This window comes from Podarcis gaigeae (assembly GCF_964106915.1).
Source record: "Podarcis gaigeae genome assembly, chromosome: 8".
In the NCBI taxonomy this organism is placed as follows: domain Eukaryota; kingdom Metazoa; phylum Chordata; class Lepidosauria; order Squamata; family Lacertidae; genus Podarcis; species Podarcis gaigeae.
Window position 1 is genome coordinate 90443290 of NC_139684.1, and position 20091 is coordinate 90463380.

The 20091-nt window shown below is 52.9% G+C and overlaps 1 protein-coding gene across 2 annotated transcripts; it reads right to left on the bottom strand.

Annotated features, from left to right (window-relative positions):
- Window positions 1–2490: 2490 nt before the first annotated feature.
- On the bottom strand, window positions 2491–18388 carry CCDC9 (coiled-coil domain containing 9). Of its 2 annotated transcripts, none has more exons than XM_083753894.1 (14): window positions 18225–18388; window positions 17933–18037; window positions 15616–15774; window positions 15253–15510; window positions 15091–15174; window positions 14798–14974; window positions 13418–13617; window positions 12892–12938; window positions 10182–10323; window positions 9974–10073; window positions 7837–8203; window positions 6622–6795; window positions 6457–6521; window positions 2491–3071 (listed from the first exon to the last, which is right to left on the bottom strand). In XM_083753894.1, exons 1-14 carry the CDS (start codon window positions 18225–18227, stop codon window positions 3051–3053), a joined length of 1902 nt encoding a protein of 633 aa, XP_083610020.1. In that variant the 5' UTR covers window positions 18228–18388; the 3' UTR covers window positions 2491–3050. The 2 variants fall into 2 exon arrangements, with proteins under 2 accessions (XP_083610020.1, XP_083610019.1); XM_083753893.1 differs by having other exon boundaries at window positions 14798–14977.
- Between the last annotated feature and the right edge of the window lie 1703 nt (window positions 18389–20091).

A 20091-nucleotide genomic window follows, 5' to 3' on the forward strand; every position in this document is an offset into this window, starting at 1 on the left:
CATACATCACTACTGGGAAAACCATAGCTTGAACTATACGGACCTTTGTTGGCAAGGTGATGTCTCTACTTCTCAAGATGCTGTCTAGGCCTGTCATTGCCCTTCTCCCAAGAAGCAGGCGTCTTTTAATTTCGTGGCTGCTGTCACCATCTGCAGTGATCATTGAGCCCAAGAAAGTAAAATCTCTCGCTACCTCCATTTCTTCCCCTTCTATTTGCCAGGAGGTGATGGGACCAGTGGCCATGATCTTCGTTTTTTTGATGTTGAGCTTCAGACCATATTTTGCGCTCTCCTCTTTCACCCTCATTAAAAGGTTCTTTAATTCCTCCTCACTTTCTGCCATCAAGGTTGTGTCATCTGCATATCTGAGGTTGTTGATATTTCTTCCGGCAATCTTAATTCCGACTAGGGATTCATCCAGCCCAGCCTTTCGCATGATGAATTCTGCATATAAGTTAAATAAGCAGGGAGACAAAATACAGCCTTGTCGTACTCCTTTCCCAATTTTGAACCAATCAGTTGTACCATATCCAGTTCTAACTGTAGCTTCTTGTCCCACATAGAGATTTCTCAGGAGACAGATGAGGTGATCTGGCACTCCCATTTCTTTAAAAACTTGCCATAGTTTGCCGTGGTCGACACAGTCAAAGGCTTTTGCATAGTCAATGAAGCAGAAGTAGATGTCTTTCTGGAACTCTCTAGCTTTCTCCATAATCCAGCGCATGCTTGCAATTTGGTCTCTGGTTCCTCTGCCTCTTCTAAATCCAGCTTGCACTTCTGGGAGTTCTCGGTCCACATACTGCTTGAGCCTTCCTTGTAGAATTTTAAGCATAACCTTGCTAGCGTGTGAAATGAGTGCAATTGTGCGGTAGTTGGAGCATTCTTTGGCACTGCCCTTCTTTGGGATTGGGATGTAGACTGATCTTCTCCAATCCTCTGGCCACTGCTGAGTTTTCCAAATTTGCTGGCATATTGAATGTAGCACCTTAACAGCATCATCGTTTAAAATTTTAAATAGTTCAGCTGGAATACCATCACTTCCACTGGCCTTGTTATTTGCAGTGCTTTCTAAGGCCCATTTGACTTCACTTTCCAGGATGTCTGGCTCAAGGTCAGCAACCACACTACCTGGGGTATATGGGACATCCATTTCTTTCTGGTATAATTCCTCTGTGTATTCTTGCCACCTCTTCTTGATGTCTTCTGCTTCTGTTAGGTCCTTTCCACTTTTGTCCTTTATTATGGAAATCTTTGTACGAAATGTTCCTTTCATATCTCCAATTTTCTTGAACAGATCTCTGGTTCTTCCCATTCTATTGCTTTCCTCTATTTCTTTGCATTGCTCGTTTAAGAAGGTCTTCTTGCCTCTCCTTGCTATTCTTTGGAAATCTGCATTCAATTTCCTGTATCTTTCACCATCTCCCTCGCATTTTGCTTGCCTTCTCTCCCCCGCTATTTGTAAGGCCTCATTGGACAGCCACTTTGCTTTCTTGCATTTCCTTTTCATTGTATAATGTTACGAGCCTCCATCCATAGTTCTTCAGGCACTCTGTCCAGCAAATCTAAATCCTTAAACCTGTTCCTCACTTCCACTGTGTATTCATAAGGGATTTGACTTAGATTGTATCTTACCGGCCCAGTGGTTTTTCCTACTTTCTTCAGTTTAAGCTTGAATTTTGCTATAAGAAGCTGATGATCTGAGCCACAGTCAGCTCCAGGTCTTGTCTTTGCTGACTGTATAGAGCTTCTCCATCTTTGGCAAAATGATAGCCATCTTCAAATATACCAGGGCTGGAAGAGGGAGCAAGCTTGTTTTTTCCTGCTCCAGAGGGTAGGACTCGAACCCATGGCTTCAAGCTACAAGGAAGGAGATTCTGACTCAACACCAGGAAGAACTTTCCGATGGGTCAGCAGTGGCCTCTCCTTCCTTGGAGGTTTTTAAGCAGAGGTTGGGTGGCCAATCTGTCTGGGATGCTTTAGCTGAGATTCCTGCAAGAGAGGGTTGGACTAGATGGCCCTTGGGGTCCCTTCCGACTCTACGCGTCTATGAATTAATGGTTGCTATTAGCCTTCTACTGTGCTATTATCTCCCTTGGTGGGTCCGGAGAGGGGGGGCTTGGAGGGGTCGCCCACCTGCAGCAAGAATCTCCATGCTCAGATCCACACTACCACTGGGGGGGCAAGAGCAAGTTGCCTCCAGACCCACAGCTGGGTGGGCTTCCTCCAGGCACCTCCCGGCCCCTCTCAAGGGGAAAATAGGGGGCTGGACCTTGCAGAGTGGCCAGCGAGCCCATAGCCATACTTGGGGAGATTTTCACCCTACATTTTCCTGCCCAAGAGATCCAGGCCCAGCTATTTACCAAGAGGGCACGCTGAATCTGCCCAAGGCATCCCATGACACCCCCACCCCACCCCCTGGAGAGGAAGATCCCTCCTCCTGAGGGAAACCCCCCCCCCATTCATTCTAGCAAGGGAGGACAAGGCAGAAAGTCGTGGGAAAGACTTTATTGACAGGAAACCCTTTCACTTGCACATGATATGGGGCAGCCCCACAGACAGCCCTCACCCCAGCAGAGGGGGCAGCCCCTCCCAACACAAGGAGCTGCCGTCGCTCCCCCCTACCAGACTGGGGGCCTTGCTCTCCCCACCCTCAGAGCCCCCCAATCCTGGAAACGGCATAAAAGAGCGATGCACAGAAGGGGGACGATGACGACAGGGACTGCAAGGGGCGCAAAGCAAAGTCCCCCCCCCTTGAAAAATGTGCCTCATCTGGCAGGGGTCAGCAACAGCCTCACATGCAGCTGGGGGGGCACTTTCTCCACCTGCCAGGTGACTTGCGTGAACAGCAGCAAAAGGCATTGGGGCGGGGGCTGGCGTCCCCCCACTCATTGTATTGGAGGCTGTGCAAAGGAGTGGTCCAAGCAGGCAGATTACGGGGGGGGGCTGCAGATCCCACCCCCTCCATGGAGGAAGCTGCTCTGGCTCCGAACTCTCAGGACTTGCCCCACAACCCGGGGTGAACAGAGCGACAGGGAATGTCCTCCTGGACTTCAGGCCTCCTCCATCTGCTCCTGGGGGGGCGGGAGGGAAAGAGAGTCAGTCACAAGCAGGGGGGGAGGACAGGTCCCACCTGAGACCCCCCCCCAACATGCACACACACACACCTGGGCGCAGGTGAGCCAGGCAGAGAAGGGACGAGCCAGTGGAGAGGAAGCGATCCATTTAAAAAAAAATAACCAGCTCCCCATTTGTTGTTTCTTAACTCTTGCCTTGAAATTCAACACACATTTCAGTCTCACTGGGAGTTTGGGCTTTGCTTTGATCTGGGGCAGGCCCAAAACAAGCAAGCTCCTGCCCAAAATGAATAATGAAATAATCACGGTACGAGAGCCTTCTTCAAATATCTGAAAGGCTGAAAATGGAGCGAGCTGCTCCAGAAGGGAGAACTCGAACCCGTGGCTTCCGAGGGCAAGGAGGGAGATTCCGACTAAATATCAGGAAGGGAACATTCCGAGAGTCAGAGGCATCCCAGAGGAGAAGGGGCTCCCTGGGAAGGCGGTGGGCTCTCCTTCGATGGAGGTTTTTAAGCAGGGCTCGGACACCAACCTGCCAGGGATTATTTCTCTGCGATTGGGGTTGGGCAAGATGGACTTCCAAGGCCGCAATTCTGCGAACCGGGGGCAAAAACTCCGAAAGAATGATCAAGAGCCATTGAAGGCTCTCCATCCCCTGTGGGAGGGGAAGGTCTTTGCGGGAAAGTTTCTGAAGAGCAAGCCCTGGCCTCTGCTCTTGCCAAAGCCAAATGCTCTTGAAATTCAGGTAGAAGGAAGGCGGGGGAGGGAGAGACAAAGGCCACTTCCTCTTCCAGGTATTATCATTAATTCTGTTGGGAGCCACCCAGAGTGGCTGGGGAAACCCAGTCAGGTGGGTGGGGTATAAATAATTATTTTTATTTTTATTTTTAGCATTATCCTCCTGCAGGCTAATAAAGATGACCTGAATGGGCTTGTCTTGCAGTGCCCTGCTTTCCCAGCTGAGGGCAGCATCCCCTTTCAACTGCACTGCTGAAGAAACATGGAACTACAGGGCTGGGTGGGACACCGGGGGGTCATCCAGCCCAACCCCCACAATGCAGGAATTGCAACTGAGGAGAGGAACGTCCCGTCAGGCCCAAGGCAACTGCCTGCCCCTTCCCAAACATGCAGCAGCATCCCTTTGCTCTCTCCGCCCCCAAAAGGAAACTCCTACTGGAGGGGGGTCTCCCCTCTGCCACAGCCCATGAATCAAGCCAGCCGGCAATTCCTGAGACAGAGAACCTGGGCGGGGGGCGGGGGGGGGGGTCATGCACAGAAGAGAGGAAAAGCCCAGAGAGAAAGAGAAAAGGTTTAATGCGGCAAACGGAAGCAGAGAAACAGACAAGGACTAGACGTAGCTCCTGCCCCCCAAAGAACAGCCTGCAGGATCAGGCCCTTGGCCCAGCTGGCCCAACAGGCAGCCCTCGCAGTGGCTAATTCCCCACAGAGATAGGCTGCCCCTGGAGCTGGAGGTTCCATTAGCACATCAGAAGAGCCCAGCTGCCGGATCTGGGCCAGCCTCCTGTTCTCCTAGTGGCCCACCAGGTGCCCCAATGGGAAACCTGCAGGCAGGATCCGACCACGAGAGCAACACTCGCCCTTCCTGCGGCTTCCAGCAACGGGTCTTCGGAAGCATCACTCAGGGTGGATTTGATTTAAATCAAATTGATTTAAATCACGATTTAAATCACTAGTCAGTTAAGACCCAATTCAAATCATTTTTTTTACAGAAAGACTCATTCTTGCTGGTATTATCTTAATATTTACAACCAGGTTTCACTTTTGGAATAATAAATTTCCAGAGTGGTTTTTACAGTTATATAAAAAATGACTGATTTGGTTCTACTATTAGAAATACGTAGACAGATAATTATGAAATTCTGGTGAGGTTTCATAAGTTAACTGTTGATATTTGGACAACTTTTCTGCTCTACTTGATTGGAAGGAGAAAAAATAATCATTTCCTTAATAACAATTTATTTAACTAAAACAATAACATTATAGCATGTTTATCCATGTTTGTTAACCGATGTAGCTATTTTTTTTTAAAAAAAACAACAACTTAGACTGAGTTTTAGCACCCATGAAAAGCTTAAAACAAATCCTTATTTCCTGATGAATCTTTGGACTATAATGGAACTTAAATAGAAAACTACCTTTAGAAAGATTTTCCCTCCCAAAGCATTTTATTTTAAAAATCTGATTTATATTTTAAAAAATCCTATTTTTTTAAAAAAATCTTTTTTTAACGAAATCATTGATTTTTATCCCCCCTGGCATTGCTCCTTCTGACTGTGGGGAGCAGAGTGGTATAGTGGCACCTCGTGTTACGGGTGGGATCCCTTCCTTCCCTCCCCCTCCCCCTTTTGTGAAGATTCCCCGCTCTGGGATCCCACAGCTGCTTCTCCCCCAGTCTCCTCGCTGGCCCAAGTGGGACTAATTTAGCCAGCTAGCCCTGGGGATCTTCTAGTGTTTATTGGGTGGATTTCCCCCCTAAATTGATTTGTGATTTTATTGTTATTTACGCTTTATACCATATTTTATGGGGACGTGGGTGGCGATGTATGTTAAACCACAGAGCCTAGGGCTTGCCGATCAGAAGGTTGACGGTTCAAATCCCCGCAATGGGATGAGCTCCCGTTGCTCGGTCCCTGCTCCTGCCAACCTAGCAGTTCGAAAGCACCTCAAAGTGCAAGTAGATAAATAGGTACCGCTCCGGTGGGAAGGTAAAGGGTGTTTCCGTGCGCTGCTCTGGTTTGCCAGAAGCAGCTTAGTCCTGCTGGCCACATGACCCGGAAGCTGTATGCCGGCTCCCTCGGCCAGTAAAGCGAGATGAGCGCTGCAACCCCAGAGTCGGCCACAACTGTACCTAATGGTCAGGGGTCCCTTTACCCCTTTACTATATTTTATGCTGGGTTTTTTGTAGCATCAATTAAGTGTTTAAAATTTGTTGTTAGCTGCCCTGAGCCCGGCTTCCTGAACCGGGAAGCACAGGGTATAAATTATTATTATTATTATTATTATTATTATTATTATTATTATTACTACCACCACCATTCGGGGCAGAGCTGCTTCCCCACAGGCAGATAGTCTATAGTTTGACCCTCAACAACAGCATTTCTGGGTGGGGTTGGGAGAGACCTCCCCCCCCCGCCTGAAACCCGAGAGAGCTGCTGCTGCCAGGAAGTGGGGCAGAGGGGTCAGGCCGGCCATGCAGAGAGGAGGACAGGCGCATGCAAGGGGCGAGAAGAGGGAGCAGCCAGGAGGTGGCGCCGCAGAGCCAGTGCAGGGAGACAGAGAGGTCCTCGTGCCCCATGCCAGGGCCGCCCCGCAGGGAGGGCGCCCGCTAGAGCCCGCTGGGGGGCAGCTTACAGAAACGCACCCGCTGGAAACCGGTGATCTCCACCACGCCGGACGCAGCCACCGGGTCCTGCTCCATGGCAGTGCCTGGGGGTGGGGAGAGAAGAAAGAGGGCTTCAGTCCCCGAGGAAGAGCCAGGTCTGGCAGAGGGGGGGCTGGGGGGGTCCTCCCTTGCCCCTCGCAGCACCTGGCTCTCCAGGCTCCTGGGCAGCCTCCCCTCCTCCGGGGGCCACGACTTCCGGGTCCTCCTCTTCTTTTTCCTCTTTTGTCACAGCCGGGGGGGCCGCTATGGGGCCAGGAGGGGCCGCCCCTTCCGCTTGAGGGGAGCCCTGCTCAGCTGGAGGGTCTGGGGGCTTCGTCCCTGCAGAAAGAGAAGGAAGATGGTATAGCTGCACCAGGCGGGGGGGGGGGAGAGATAGAGGATTTCCCACCCCCCTCAGTTACTTTATGCGCTGGGAGGACCCAAACCGAGTTCTGACCAGGGTGGATAAAAAACAGTAATTCAAAAACAAAACAAAAAAATCTGATTTTTTAAATTTCATTTTGATTTTTAAAAATGTAAATTGGATTTTTAAAATAAAATGCTTCTGGAGGAAAAATCTTTCTAAAGATAATTTTCTTTTTAAGTTCCATTTAAGTCCAAAGGCTATTCAATAGCATATAAGGATTTGCTTTAATTTCTCATGTGTGCTAAAACTCGGCTAAGTTGTTTTTAAACCACATCAGTTAACAAACATGCTATAATGTTATTGCTTCAATTGTTTCAATTGTTATTAAGGAAATTATTATCTTTCTCCCTCCAATCAAGTACAGTCCATACCTCGGTTACAGGCGCTTTGGGCTGCCCTTTTCGGGTTGTGCACAGCGCTGAACCCTGGAGTACCAGAATAGGTTATTTCCGGCTTTTGGCGCTTTGCAAACGCACAGAAGTGTTGAATCGCAGCCCATGCGTGCGCAGATGCAGTGCTGCGGGTTGCAAACGTGCCTCCCGCACAGATCACATTCGCAACCCAAGCGTCTACTGTACAGTAGAAAAGCTGTCCAGATATAAACATTTAACTTATTAAACCTCACAATTTCATAATTATCTATCAAGGTATTTCTAATAGTAGAACCAAATCAGTCATTTTTTATATAACCATAAAAACCACTCTGAAAATTTGTTATTCCAAAAGTGAAAACTTCCTCTGGTTGTAAATGTTAAAATTAAACAAGCAAGAATGAGTCTTTCTGTTAAAAAAAATTATTTAAATCAAGTCGTGCTCACTAGAGATTGGAATTTGTGATTTAAGTCAATTTGGTTGAAATCAAATCCAGCCTGGTTCTGACCCATGTGAACAGCAGCGCTTGGGACCCAGGACCCCTGAGCCGGACCCCCATGCCACCCCGCTTGGCTTCTCACCTGCCGTGGGGGGCGGCCCCTCCCCAGGGGCGGCCAGGGGGTTCTTGGGGGGGTTTGCCCGGGGCGAGCTGAGCTCCATCTCCTCTCCCCAGTCAGAGACGGGGCAGTAGCCCTCGGCCGGCGAGAAGGGGGTGAGCGGCTTCCCCTCTGCGCTGGGGGTCTCTGCCTGGGGGGCAGGCATGGTCAGAGAGAGCTGCCCATTTCGCCCCGGGGCCCGGGGGGCCAAGCCAGGCCCTTCCTCCTCCTCCGGCTGGCTGCCGCTGCCTTCAGCCTCCTCTTCTTCTCCCTCGCTGACGTCCTCCCACTGATCTTCCTCCTCCTCCTCTTCCTCCTTCTCCCCGGCGCTGGGGGAGGCGGGGGCCACCGCCTGCAGAAGAAGGACAAGGCCGGGGGTCAGCGGGCAAAGGCCGGGCGCTTCAAAGAACCACACAAGAGAGACACGGAAGACAGGACCCAAACCCATGGCTTCAAATTCATAAAGCACAGAATTCTAGAGCTGGAAAGGGACCCCCAGAGGCCATCCATTCCAACCCCCTACAATGCAGGAAGCTTCACTAAAGCATTCAGGGCAGAAATGGCAAGATTCTGATTCAACATTAGAAAGAACCTTCTGAGGATAAACAGCTGATGGCGGTGGAAGGGGAAAGCCAGTCAGGTGGGCAAGTACAAATAGTAAATTCTTATTATTATTTTATTATTACTATTGGACTCTTTCCTTTCTCGAAGGCTTTTTAAGTGGAGGTTGGACGGCCATCAGCCACGGATGCTTCAGCTGAGACTCCTGCCTTGTGGGGGGTGGACTAGACGGCACCTTGGGGTCCCTCCCAGCCCCTACAGCCTATCATTCCCTGGTCCTGTGCTGCTTAGTGGCAGCGACTACAACCGAGAGACGTCCTTCTCGCTTTTGGACAGTGGTTCTCCAAGTACGCAGCAGGAAGAGTCGAGGGCAAGCAGAGAAACATTTAAGCATTTCAGTGCAGTGTAGTCTACAGAATTCGTTCTGGAAGTCCATTCCAACTTCCAAAACGTTCAGAGACCAAAGCGCGCCTTCTGATTGGCTGCATGAAGCTCCTGCAGCCAATCAGAAGGCCAGTCAGACGTTCGGCTTCCAAAAAGAGTTTGCAAACTGGAAGAGTCACTTCTGGGTTTTTGCGGCGCTCGGGAGCCAAAACGTACGGGAACTAAGCTGTTCGGAAACCAAAGTATGACTATATACTATAAAAACAATTTTTTGTATTTGCAAGACATGGATAGCCATTTTTTCAAAATGCATCAAGTGATATTATTATTATTATTATTATTATTATTATTATTATTATTAATCTGAGAAAAATTCTAGTTGTCTTTCCTGATGTATTTCTTATTAAAAGGTTGGTGTGGCACAATCGTGGAAGATTGCGTTCAGCACCAACCTGTGGATATGAGCACTGCAGGTGTATTGTGGGGGGTCAGACTGTTAGTATTCCTGCTCCACGAATGCAGTCATGGGATTGTTGTCTGTCACATGACGGTGTATGTTTTGACTCCACCGAGTGGGAAGTGACGGAGACAGGATGTTTGTGTTCCTGTGTTCCATGAAGTGGGACTATTGTCCTTTGTTCTTTCTCTTTGCTGTCTGATGCGAGAGAGAGAGGGAGCCATGTTGCAGTGCTCCGTGTGGGTTTAGATGTAAATAAAGTAGATTAGCCAAAATGCTGAGTTGCTGAGAGTCTGTCATGCATGCTGTGCAAACTCTGCGGATCCCTAAGTGTGCCTGTGTGTGTTGGCATCGGTCGCTGTGATGTTTGGGATGAAGAAAGATTGTGAAGCTCCTGAACGATCGGCCAGGAGGGAGGGAACATGCCAGTCGGGCATGCCAGGGTCCTACTCGAGTGTAGGACGAGCTCCTGACACAGACTAGATGGCACTTGGAACCCCAAATCTAGAATTCTATGGTTCTTCAGCTGTGATTCTTGCCTGGCGGGGGGGGGGGCTGGACTAGATGACACCCTGGGTGCCCCTCCCAACTCTTAAGATTCCATCGGATTCTTATTCTGAAAGGGGGGCCCAGAGAAAAGAGTTTGAGACCCACTCTTTAGGGGAAGCCGATGGAAGACCAAGACCCCACCCCCCAAAAACCCCTCCCCTCCCGTCTGACCTGCTGGGGGGCAGCCCTGTCTGCCTCCTCCTGCTCGGGGGCTCGATCCGCTGCAGGGGCTGGCTGCTCCTCCTGCTCCTCCCAGCGATCGTCATGCATGCTGGCAGGAGAGAGACCCGCAGTTAAGACTCGCCCCGACGGAGGTGCCAGCCCCCACCCCCCAGGGGTCGGGGGTCTGCCCCACTGATCTCCGCAGAAGCCGCCTCACCTGTAGGGCTTGGGGGGTCCCGCTCCCCCTCCTCCTCGCCTGCCTCCTCCTCCGCGGCCGCGGCCCTTCCTGCGTCGCTCTGGCTGCGGCTCGGCCAGGAACTGCCCAAAAGTGGGGGGCTTGGGGGGCCGCCTGGGCTCATCTGTGGGGAAGAGAAAGGGAGGAAGGAAGGAGTCAGACGGGCAGAGAGCAGCCAAGGAGAGCTGCCAAAAGCTGGTTACTTTTTTCTTCTGCCAGCAAATGGTTAAATAATGGCAGCCTCTGATTGGCTGTGGTTCCAGGAGGGAGGGCTTAAAAGGAGGGGCTTTGGAGGGAGAGAGTTACAGCGGTACCTCGGGTTAAGAACTTAATTCATTCCGGAGGTCTGTTCTTAACCTGAAACTGTTCTTAACCTGAGAAACCACTTTAGCTAATGGGGCCTTTTGCTGCTGCCGCGCCGCCAGAGCACGATTTCTGTTCTTATCCTGAAGCAAAGTTTTTACCCTGTGGTAATATTTCTGGGTTAGCGGAGTCTGTAACCTGAAGCGTCTGTAACCCGAGGTACCACTGTAGTTGAGTGGGGTGGGTGAGGAAGGAGGTTGGAGAGGGAGATAGGAGAGGAGTCAGGCTGACATATAAAGTGTAAAGGTCAAGGGACCCCTGACCCTTAGGTCCAGTCGTGGCCGACTCTGGGGTTGTGGCGCTCATCTCGCTTTATTGGTTGAGGGAGCCGGCGCACAGCTTCCGGGTCATGTGGCCAGCAGGACTAAGCCGCTTCTGGCGAACCAGAGCAGCGCACGGAAACGCCGTTTGCCTTCCCGCTGGAGCGGTACCTATTTATCTACTTGCACTTTGAGGTGCTTTCAAACTGCTAGGTTGGCAGTATATATATAAAGTGTGATTTCCATAAATCAGGGGTCGGCAAGGCTTACTGAGCATGGGCCGGATCACTCCTGCGGAGATACTCCATGGGCCAGACCAGGGCAGCACAAGAAATCACTTCTGCGCATGCCCAGATGCCGGCAATTGTGCACAGAAGTGGTTTCTGGCACCGCAAACATGAGCAGACACAATTTCCGGCGTCTGGGCTTGGGCAGAAGTAATTTCCGGAGCCACAGAAGGAAGTTCCCGTGCCGTGCTGCAGCAATTTAGCGCAGTGCTCAGGGACTTGCTGAGCAGGTGGCTCAGTTTGGGGATGGCTCATGGGCCACTTCCGGCTCCTGGGCCTAAGGCTGCTGACCTCTGCCATAAATAAAGAGGTCTTAAAAGGATTAAGGGACACGGGAGTGGAAGTTTCCCTCATACACTCCAAGCTGGTACAAAAAGAGATGGCCTAACAGTCCAAGCTTCAAAATGCCAGTTTTCAAAATGAGGCAAGTCAAATATTTCGGTCCCGTCCCAAGGGGTGGAAATATACAACCTGATTGGAGCAAGGCAAAGGTCCTTCAAGAGGGGCCTGGACCCTCCACAAAAAGAGAAAGAAGAGCTTTTCTGGGGGGAGTGGGATATTGTCCTCCATTTCTTCCTCCTTTTAGCCCCCATGCTGCTCCTTGACATGACTGGGTGAAGAAAGACCCGCCAGACCTCCCATGAGCTAAAAGGAAAGCAAGAAAAGGACGGAGGAGCAGACCTCTTTCCTGAAGCGGAGCAGTCGGTCCAGCGGTCCTTGAGGAGGCAGAGGGGAAAAGGGGGGCCAGAGAGGAGCTCTGAGAAGGGGCCAACCACTAAAAATCAGGCTTAATTTAGGTACATTTTTCCTACTGAGTTCCTATCACCACTGTATACCGTATTTTTCACTCCATAAGACGCACCTAGTTTTTAGAGGAGGAAAACAAGGGGGAAAATATTCTGAACGAAACAGTGGATGTATGATTTTTGTGGTTCATGCTATGGCCACAGACATGCTATGTGATCTGATGATGAATTTGGGGTGACCCAATGCAAAAATCCTGAGGATCCATGGGCTTTTACCTCTCCAATCCCAGGCAGCCTCCTTTATCTCCAGCGTCCCTTATCTCCCTTCCCAATCGCATGCCGATTAGCAGCTTTGTTTCAACACCCCCTTCCCTCTTTCAAAAAAAAAAAAGCAGGATCTGCTTTTTGCTCCTGGGCAATTCGGCTCCGGGGATCACACATTTGCTCCATAAGATGCACAGACATTTCCCCTTACTTTTTAGGAGCAAAAAAGGGCGTCTTATGGAGCAAAAAATACGGTGTTTCCTGCTCGCGACACAACTAATCACGCTGGGGGCGGGGAGCGGCGGCGCAGAAAAGGAGCTGTTTGGCGGGCGCACAACTCCCCCAATGCTGTTATGGCTGGCACGTGCTCCCACCCGCAGTGGCGTGGGGGGAGCGGCTGCTCACTCTGACAACCCCCAAGAATGGAACTGCTGGGCCGATGGTGAGCGTGCCAAGAGAGAGGGCTCTGGGTGCCCACTCTGGCGCACGTGCCATGGGTTCACCACCACTGCCGTAGACTATTACTGAAAGCACCTCAGGAGCGGGATTTGTTAAAGGAGCGGGGGGGGTGGGGGGTAACTGAAGGAAAGTGCCACCTGAGAAAGGAACCAAACTAGAAAGCCAAAACCTCTGAAAACGACTTGAAGTGAACTGGTGTATTATTAGATATTGAAGGGAGAGTGGGCAGGTTGGCTTGAGCTCATCGCACGGGTCTGCGCCCAGGAGCCCACCCAGAGGGTCTCCCCAAAGCCCCTTCAAAATTTCTCCTTACCATGCCTGCCGCCGCTTGGACCGCTGGGCTTGGCACCCTCTTTAAACCTGGGAAAGGGAAAGGAGAACGGTGAGGAGGATCAGCCAGGGGTTGGGCTGGATGACCCTTGGGGGTCCCAATTCTACGATTCTGTGTTTCCAGGAGGCTGCTCCGAGCCCTTGGAAGGCACAAAAGCCCTCCAAAAAGGGGCTTCTGCCCAGCCCAGCCCCCCACTTCCAAGTGGAGACGGGCAGGACTCCCCTTTGCCTTCTGCAATGTTTCATCGTTGATTTTTCCTTAGGGGTGATTTTATTGCTTTGTACACTGTTTAGAAATTTTGTTTTTTAAATACAATTTTATGAAGCAGGTAAATAAACGGCCCCCTTCCCCCTGCACTCCCTGCAAGTGAGTGGGGCCCAGGGTCCCCCAGTCCCACCCCCCACTGAAAGCATGAGTATGATCTGCCCCCCCCACCAGACCAGGATTCCCCCCCCAGGAAAGCCCCAACGCCCCCTGCCTCCTCCTCCCGCACCCCCCCCCGACTTACGCGGCCTCCATCTTCTGGGCGTCCCACTCGCGGCGCCACTCCCCCGTGGGCTGGCGGTGCCTGGCCAGGCGCTCCTGGTCAATCTGCTCCCGCTCCTGCTTCCACCGGACGTACTCTGCGCGCTCCCGGCCCGTCATGGAGAGCGTCATGTCCAAGGGGGACGCAACTGGAACCCCCCGGCGCCGGGCGCCACCGCGACCCTGCCAGGGAGAGCCAGTTCTCAAGCAGAGGTCAGACCCCTGCGCTGCCCGGGGGTGGGCTGGATGACCACTGGGGGCCCCACTCTAAAGAGCTATGATTCTAGACGGAGGGAGGTCAGGTGCCAAGGGCAAAGAGGAGCCGACAGGTGGAGGGAACCTCTTGCTGCAAGGATGCAGCCCCCAAAACCAGGAGAGCTGCAAAGGGGGGGGTCTGGGGCACCGAGCCAGGCCCCTTTATTTATTCCAGGGCAGGGAACCTTTCACAGGAGGACGACCACATTTTCTGGGGGCCGCCTCTCCCAAGAGCAACATGCCACAGGTGGGGTCAAAGGCGGGCACAGCATCAGATGCCTATTTGAGCTTCAGGCATCTCTCCTCACCCCCAGCTGACCAGCAAACGCTCCAGCTGAGAGTGGGGCCAATGAAGGGAGGGGCCCCACAGAGGGCCAGGGGACCACACGGCACACCCACATCCCTGGGGCAGAAACACATCCTCTCCACCTGCCGGCAGCTCCTTCCTTCTGGGATGGTGTTCCGTATAGTGGAACCTTGGTTCTCAAAATTAATCCATTCCAGGAGTCCGTTTGACTCCCAAAATCATTTGAAAACCAAGGCGCGGCTTCCGATTGGCTGCAAGCACTTCAAGCAGAAGCCGCGCCGGATGTTAGACCTCCAAAAAATGTTCGAAAACCGGAACACTTACCATATTTTTCCATGTATAACACGCCTCCATGTATAAGATGCCCCCTATTTGGGGGACTCGAAATTGAGAAAATGGTGGGAGACTGTATCTGTGTATAAGATGACCCACAATTTTGAATGCATTCTTTCCAAAAAAAAAAACCTAGTCTTATACACAGAAAAGTACGGCACGTCCAGGTTTTCGGCATTTGGGAGCCAAAGCATACAAGTACCAAGGCGTTTGATTACCAAGTTACAACTGTACATAGTACACTTAGCATTAAGACTTATTACGTATAAGTTACTGTAAGTTTAAGTTAAGTCTGCTGCAAGAGGATTTCTTACGGACAGGCCCAATCCTGAATGTATGGGATTTGTGCTGGATGAAACGCAATGGCCTCTGGTCTATTTTGGGGGAATCCTGCAACGTGTTTAAGGTGTTACTCTGCCAACTCCACTGGACTCTAGCCTGGATCAAGGGCAGAATTCAGCCACGTACCGGGGGCGACCACTGCTCGCCCTGCTCCATGCCCGTCTTGACCTTCTCGAAGTCGGCGCCCCCCCAGTTGCGGACGTGGCGCCGGCTGCCCTCCCGCCGGTCGGTCTCGGCAAAGGGGCCGCTGCGCCTTGGGTCGTCCAGGAAGTTCCGGATGGGATTCTTCTCCTGGGCCCCGTCCTGCTGGGAGAGAGAGGGGGGAGACCCCCAGGTCCAGGCCAGACCAGAGACTCTTGCCCCATACGGACCCCCCTCTCGGCAGCACAAGCCCCCCCCCACCCCCACCCCAGACTCACCCGCTGGCTGCGCTCGTACTCCGCAATCTTCTCCATCTCCTCATTCATCTTCTCAATGTTTTGCCGGCGACGCTCTTCCCATTCCTGCCCAGAAAGAGGGGCTCAGAGAGGGGGTCTGGTCTCCCCACATCCCACCCCCTCCCTCGGCCCGAGACCCCTCACCTTGGACCTCCGGTCAGGCCCGGCGTCGCCAGCGGGGGCCCCCCGGCCCCTTGCCCTCTGTCCATGGGCCCCTCGCCCTCCCCCCCGCCTGCTGGCCCCTGGGCCGTCCGGGCCGGCCCCTTCCCATCGGGGCTGCTCCGGGGGTCCCTCAGCTCGGGGGGAGCGGGGGCCTGGGTAGGGGGCACCTCGGACGGAGCCCCGGGGGGCAGCTGGGCCGGGACGGAAGGGCTTCCTGTCGCTGCTGACAAGGCGCCTCTCCTGTGGGGAGACGGAAGTGGAAAAGGGATGAGGGGTGAGCCCCCGTTGCCCCCCATCCCCAGCCACACACCCCACCCTTCTGCCTCTCCCCCCCACAGCACCCACCTCTGGGGACAGCAAGACCTGCACTGTCAGGGTGGGGGCATCCAGCTCTCCCCGCCGGCGTTCTGGGCCCTCCCCCTCGGCAGAGCGGGGGTGGCGATGATGGACCCCCGTCACGGCAATGCCCTCCTGCTCAGCCTTCTTGCGGTCTTCTTCTATCTCCTGGGGGGGGAGGAGAGAAGAGTGCGTCAGGTGGGGAGGCAGGCAGCCCACCCCGCAAGAAATCACAGGCCTCTCGGGGGACCCCCCCCCCCCACAAGCTGCATCTTCGGGGCAATTAATTCCAGCGGCAGAGTAGGAGAGTCTATGGGGAAGGGGCTGCCTCGGAAGGCAGTGGCCTCTCCTTCCTGCCAGGGGGTCCTGAACTGTGTTCCCTGCACTGCATGATCTTGGAAGGTGGTGGATGCCCCTTCTCAGGAAGCCTTGGAGCAGAGGGGCCTGGCCCACATCCCCAGGGATTCTTGAGGCGCCACTGATGTGCAATGTGAGAGATTTTACTTTCTTGGGCTCCATGATCACTGCAGATGGTGACAGCAGCCACAAAACTAAAAGACGCCTGCTTCTTGAGAGAAAGACGATGGCAAACTTAGACAGCATCTTAAAAAGCAGAGACATCACCTTGCCAACAAAGGTCTGTATAGTTCAAGCCATGGTTTTCCCAGTATAGTGGTACCTCGGGTTAAGAACTTACCGTATTTTTTGCTCTATAAGACTCACTTTTTCCCTTCTAAAAAGTAAGGGGAAATGTGTGTGCGTCTTATGGAGCGAATGCAGGCTGCGCAGCTATCCCAGAAGCCAGAACAGCAAGAGGGATTACTGCTTTCACTGCGCAGTGATCCCTCTTGCTGTTCTGGCTTCTGAGATTCAGAATATTTTTTTCTTGTTTTCCTCCTCCAAAAACTAGGTGTGTCTTGTGGTCTGGTGCGTCTTATAGAGCAAAAAATATGTTAAGTGTTGCCAAGCCTGGGACAGAACCATGTGTCACTCCACCATGTCACTTCTTTTCAGGGTGGTGAGATGTTCATTAGTGGTCTTTCGGGACAGCCCATTAGGTTTGCCATATCTTGAAGAGCAAAAAAAAGGCCCAACCGGTACACTGGTACCTCGGGTTAAGGACTTAATTCGTTCTGGAGGTCCGTTCTTAACCTGAATCTGTTCTTAACCAGCAGGACCACTTTTGCTAATGGGGCCTCCTGCTGCTGCTGCTGTGCCGCCGCTGCACGATTTCTGTTCTCATCCTGAAGCAAAGTTCTTAACCTGAAGCACTATTTCTGGGTTAGCGGAGTCTGTAACCTGAAGCGTATGTAACCCAAGGTACCACTGTAGTGATGTATGGAAGTGAGAGCTGGACCATAAAGAAGGCTGATGGCCGAAGAATGAAAACAAAAAAATTCCTTCCAGTAGCACCTTAAAGACCAACTAAGTTAGTTCTTGGTATGAGCTTTCGTGTGCATGCACACTTCTTCAGATACACTGAAACAGAAGTCACCAGACCCTTCTATATAGTGAGAAGGTGGGGAGGGGTATTACTCAGAAGGGTGGTGGGAATGGGTGATTGGCAGATAGCTGTGATGAGCCTGTTGACGACTCTTAACAACTGCAATAGACCTATTACTGCAATAGACCTCATACCAAGAACTAACTTAGATGGTCTTTAAGGTGCTACTGGAAGGAATTTTTTTTGTTTTGACTATGGCAGACCAACACGGCTGTGGCCGAAGAATGGATGCTTTTGAATTGTGGTGCTGGAGGAGACTCTGGAGAGTCCCATGGACTGCAAGAAGATCCAACCTCTCCATTCTGAAGGAAATCAGCCCTGAGTGCTCACTGGAAGGACAGATTCTGAAGCTGAGGCTCCAAGACTTTGGCCACCTCATGAGGAGAGAAGACTCCCTGGAGAAGACCCTGATGTTGGGAAAGATGGAGGGCACAAGGAGAAGGGGACGTGAGAGGACGAGATGGCGGGACAGTGTTCTCGAAGCTGCCAGCATGAGTTTGACGAAGCTGCGGGAGGCAGTGGAGGAGAGGAGGGCCTGGCGTGCTCTGGTCCAGGGGGTCACGAAGAGTCGGACACGACTAAACAATAGCAGCTGTGCCATGGCAGGGGGTTCGGCTAGAGGACCCCTGGGTGCCCCTTCCAGCTCTGCCCTGCCTGGCCGCCCCGGCAAGGTCACGCGAAGCAAAGGCGCCCGGGCCTCCTAAGCCGCTTAGCCGGACGACGCCTCTTCCTCCGCCCGGATTAGCCGCCCGAGGGACTCTGCGCACGTGCAGAGCGCCAGGCTCCCCCGCCCTTAATCCGGATCCCGCGGCCGCGTCTCACCTGGTAGCGCTTGATGAGCGCCTGGTTCTTGCGCCGCAGGGCCTCGATCCGCTTGTCCAGCTCGGCGTCTTTCTCCTCCTTCGACTTCAGGTCCAAGGAAGCGGACTGGGGGGGGAGAGAGAGATCAGGGGCGCCTCCTGCTGCTGCTGCGCCCCCGGACCGGAGCGGGCGCCCCGTCGGGCAGGACCAGCAACGCGGAGGCGCCCCCGGCCCGGGACAGGCGCCGGTCCGGCCCGCAGGAGCCTCGGCGGCGAAGGCGCCGCTCCCCCCCCCCCGCCCTTCCGCCCCTTACCATCGCGCCCGAAGGGGCGTCCGGAGACGCCGCGTCCGGAGAAGGGACCCAGGCGTCCGGAGAACCCAGGCGTCCGGGCGCTGCCTCCCTCGCCGCCCTCCCCCACCGGGAGACGCGGAAACTCGGCCGCTCCGCCCTCCCCGCCCCCACGTGGGTCCCTCTTCCGCTTCCTTCCCACGGGCGGGGGGAGGGGATGGTCACGTGCCTCCCGCCCCACCCCCACTCCCGGCACAGGCGGCTGCGCAGAAGGGCGCGGAGGCTGCGCCGCGCATCTTCCCGTGCGCGCGATCCTCCGCGTCCCTTGCGCTCAGGCTCGGAGCTGCTGGTGGGGTGCGGAAAGGGGAGCCCCGCGGCGAGGTTGGGGGGCGGCAGGCGCTGGGCCGGGCCAGGAGCTTCTCCCTCGGAGCCGCGATCCGGAGACCGGCGCCCGTCCCTCCATCGTGGGCGGATCGGGCGCAGAACAATGGCCCGGGGCAGCCTCGGTGGCCTCGCAACCTTAGATTTGGAGAGTCGGAGTGGGACCCCGAGGGTCATCCATCCCAACCCCTGCAAGGCAGGAACCTCAGGCTGGGGCGCATCCGAAACCTCCGCGGATGGAGAGTCCGAGGGAGTCGGGGGGGGGGGGAGGAGAGCATCAGGGCTCCTCCACTGCACCAGTTTCACACCAGAACTGGGCAAACTGGCCATTGTGGGGACAGCCCTTTCGCAATTTCTGCCAGAGTTTTTGTTTGGATTCATTGTAATTGTTTGTGTATTTATTACATTTAAATACCACCCGCCATCCGAAGATCACAAGGTGGTTGGCAACATAATAACATAATAACAAGAAACAATGAACCAGTCACATTTAAGAGGCCCTACATGGTTTAATCCAGTGGTGGCCAAACTCGGCCCTCCAGCTGTTTTGAGACTACAACTCCCATCATCCCTAGCTAACAGGACCAGTAGTCAGGGATGATGGGAATTGTAGTCCCCAAACAGCTGGCGGGCCGAGTTTGGCCACTACTGGGTAATCAGATTTTCCTCTTCCCTCCCAGTCCCTTTTCCCAGTCCCGTCGTTTCTTTGTGTGGTTGCGCTTTAGATTGTAAGCCCACAATGCAGGGACCTTCTTGTTTTGGCTGCATTTTTAACTGCCCTGGAAGATTTTTCAGCTGAAAAGGAGCAGGGGACAAATGCTCTCAATAATAAGCATGAGAATAACTTAATTCATCCGAAGTTTGGGGAGGGGCATGGGGACAAATAAAGGACCCCGTGGCTCTCAGAGGAGAATCCAGGACAACGAAACATTGAGAGATTTCAGTGCTGTACAGTCCAGCATCAAAATATTTTCCTTTATTTGCAAAATATGGCCAGATGTCTTTTCAAAAGGGGAGCAAAAGCACCACGTGAGACTGAGGATGGCCCAAGTTGTGATCCAGATTCAAACACAGCGCTGGGGGAGATCCCTTTATATTTGGGGGATGAATCACGTTCTTGGGTAGCTGCAATATTCTATAATTTCTGAATGCCCCAGGGATAGTGTCATAAAGCAGTTGTTCCTTTTCGTTTTCTTATTAAGAAAAAAGTTGTTGTGGCATGAGCAATTTTTTATTCTGACAGTGTGGCCCAGAGAAGAACCACAATATCCTAAACCCCAAATTATATATATTTTAGAATCACAATGTCCTAACAAAAAATAATAATACATTTTTAGGCGCCAGGCAAAAACGTTCTTCTTTGACCAGGCCTTGGGCTGATTAATATTCCCCAGCCTTTTAAATGTATTTGTGGGAAGGGGGGGTGTTATTGTTTTCATTTTAACTGTTCACTTGTGTTTCTACCCGTCAGAGTTATCCCGTCAGCCGCCCTGAGTGTGCGATAAAGGTT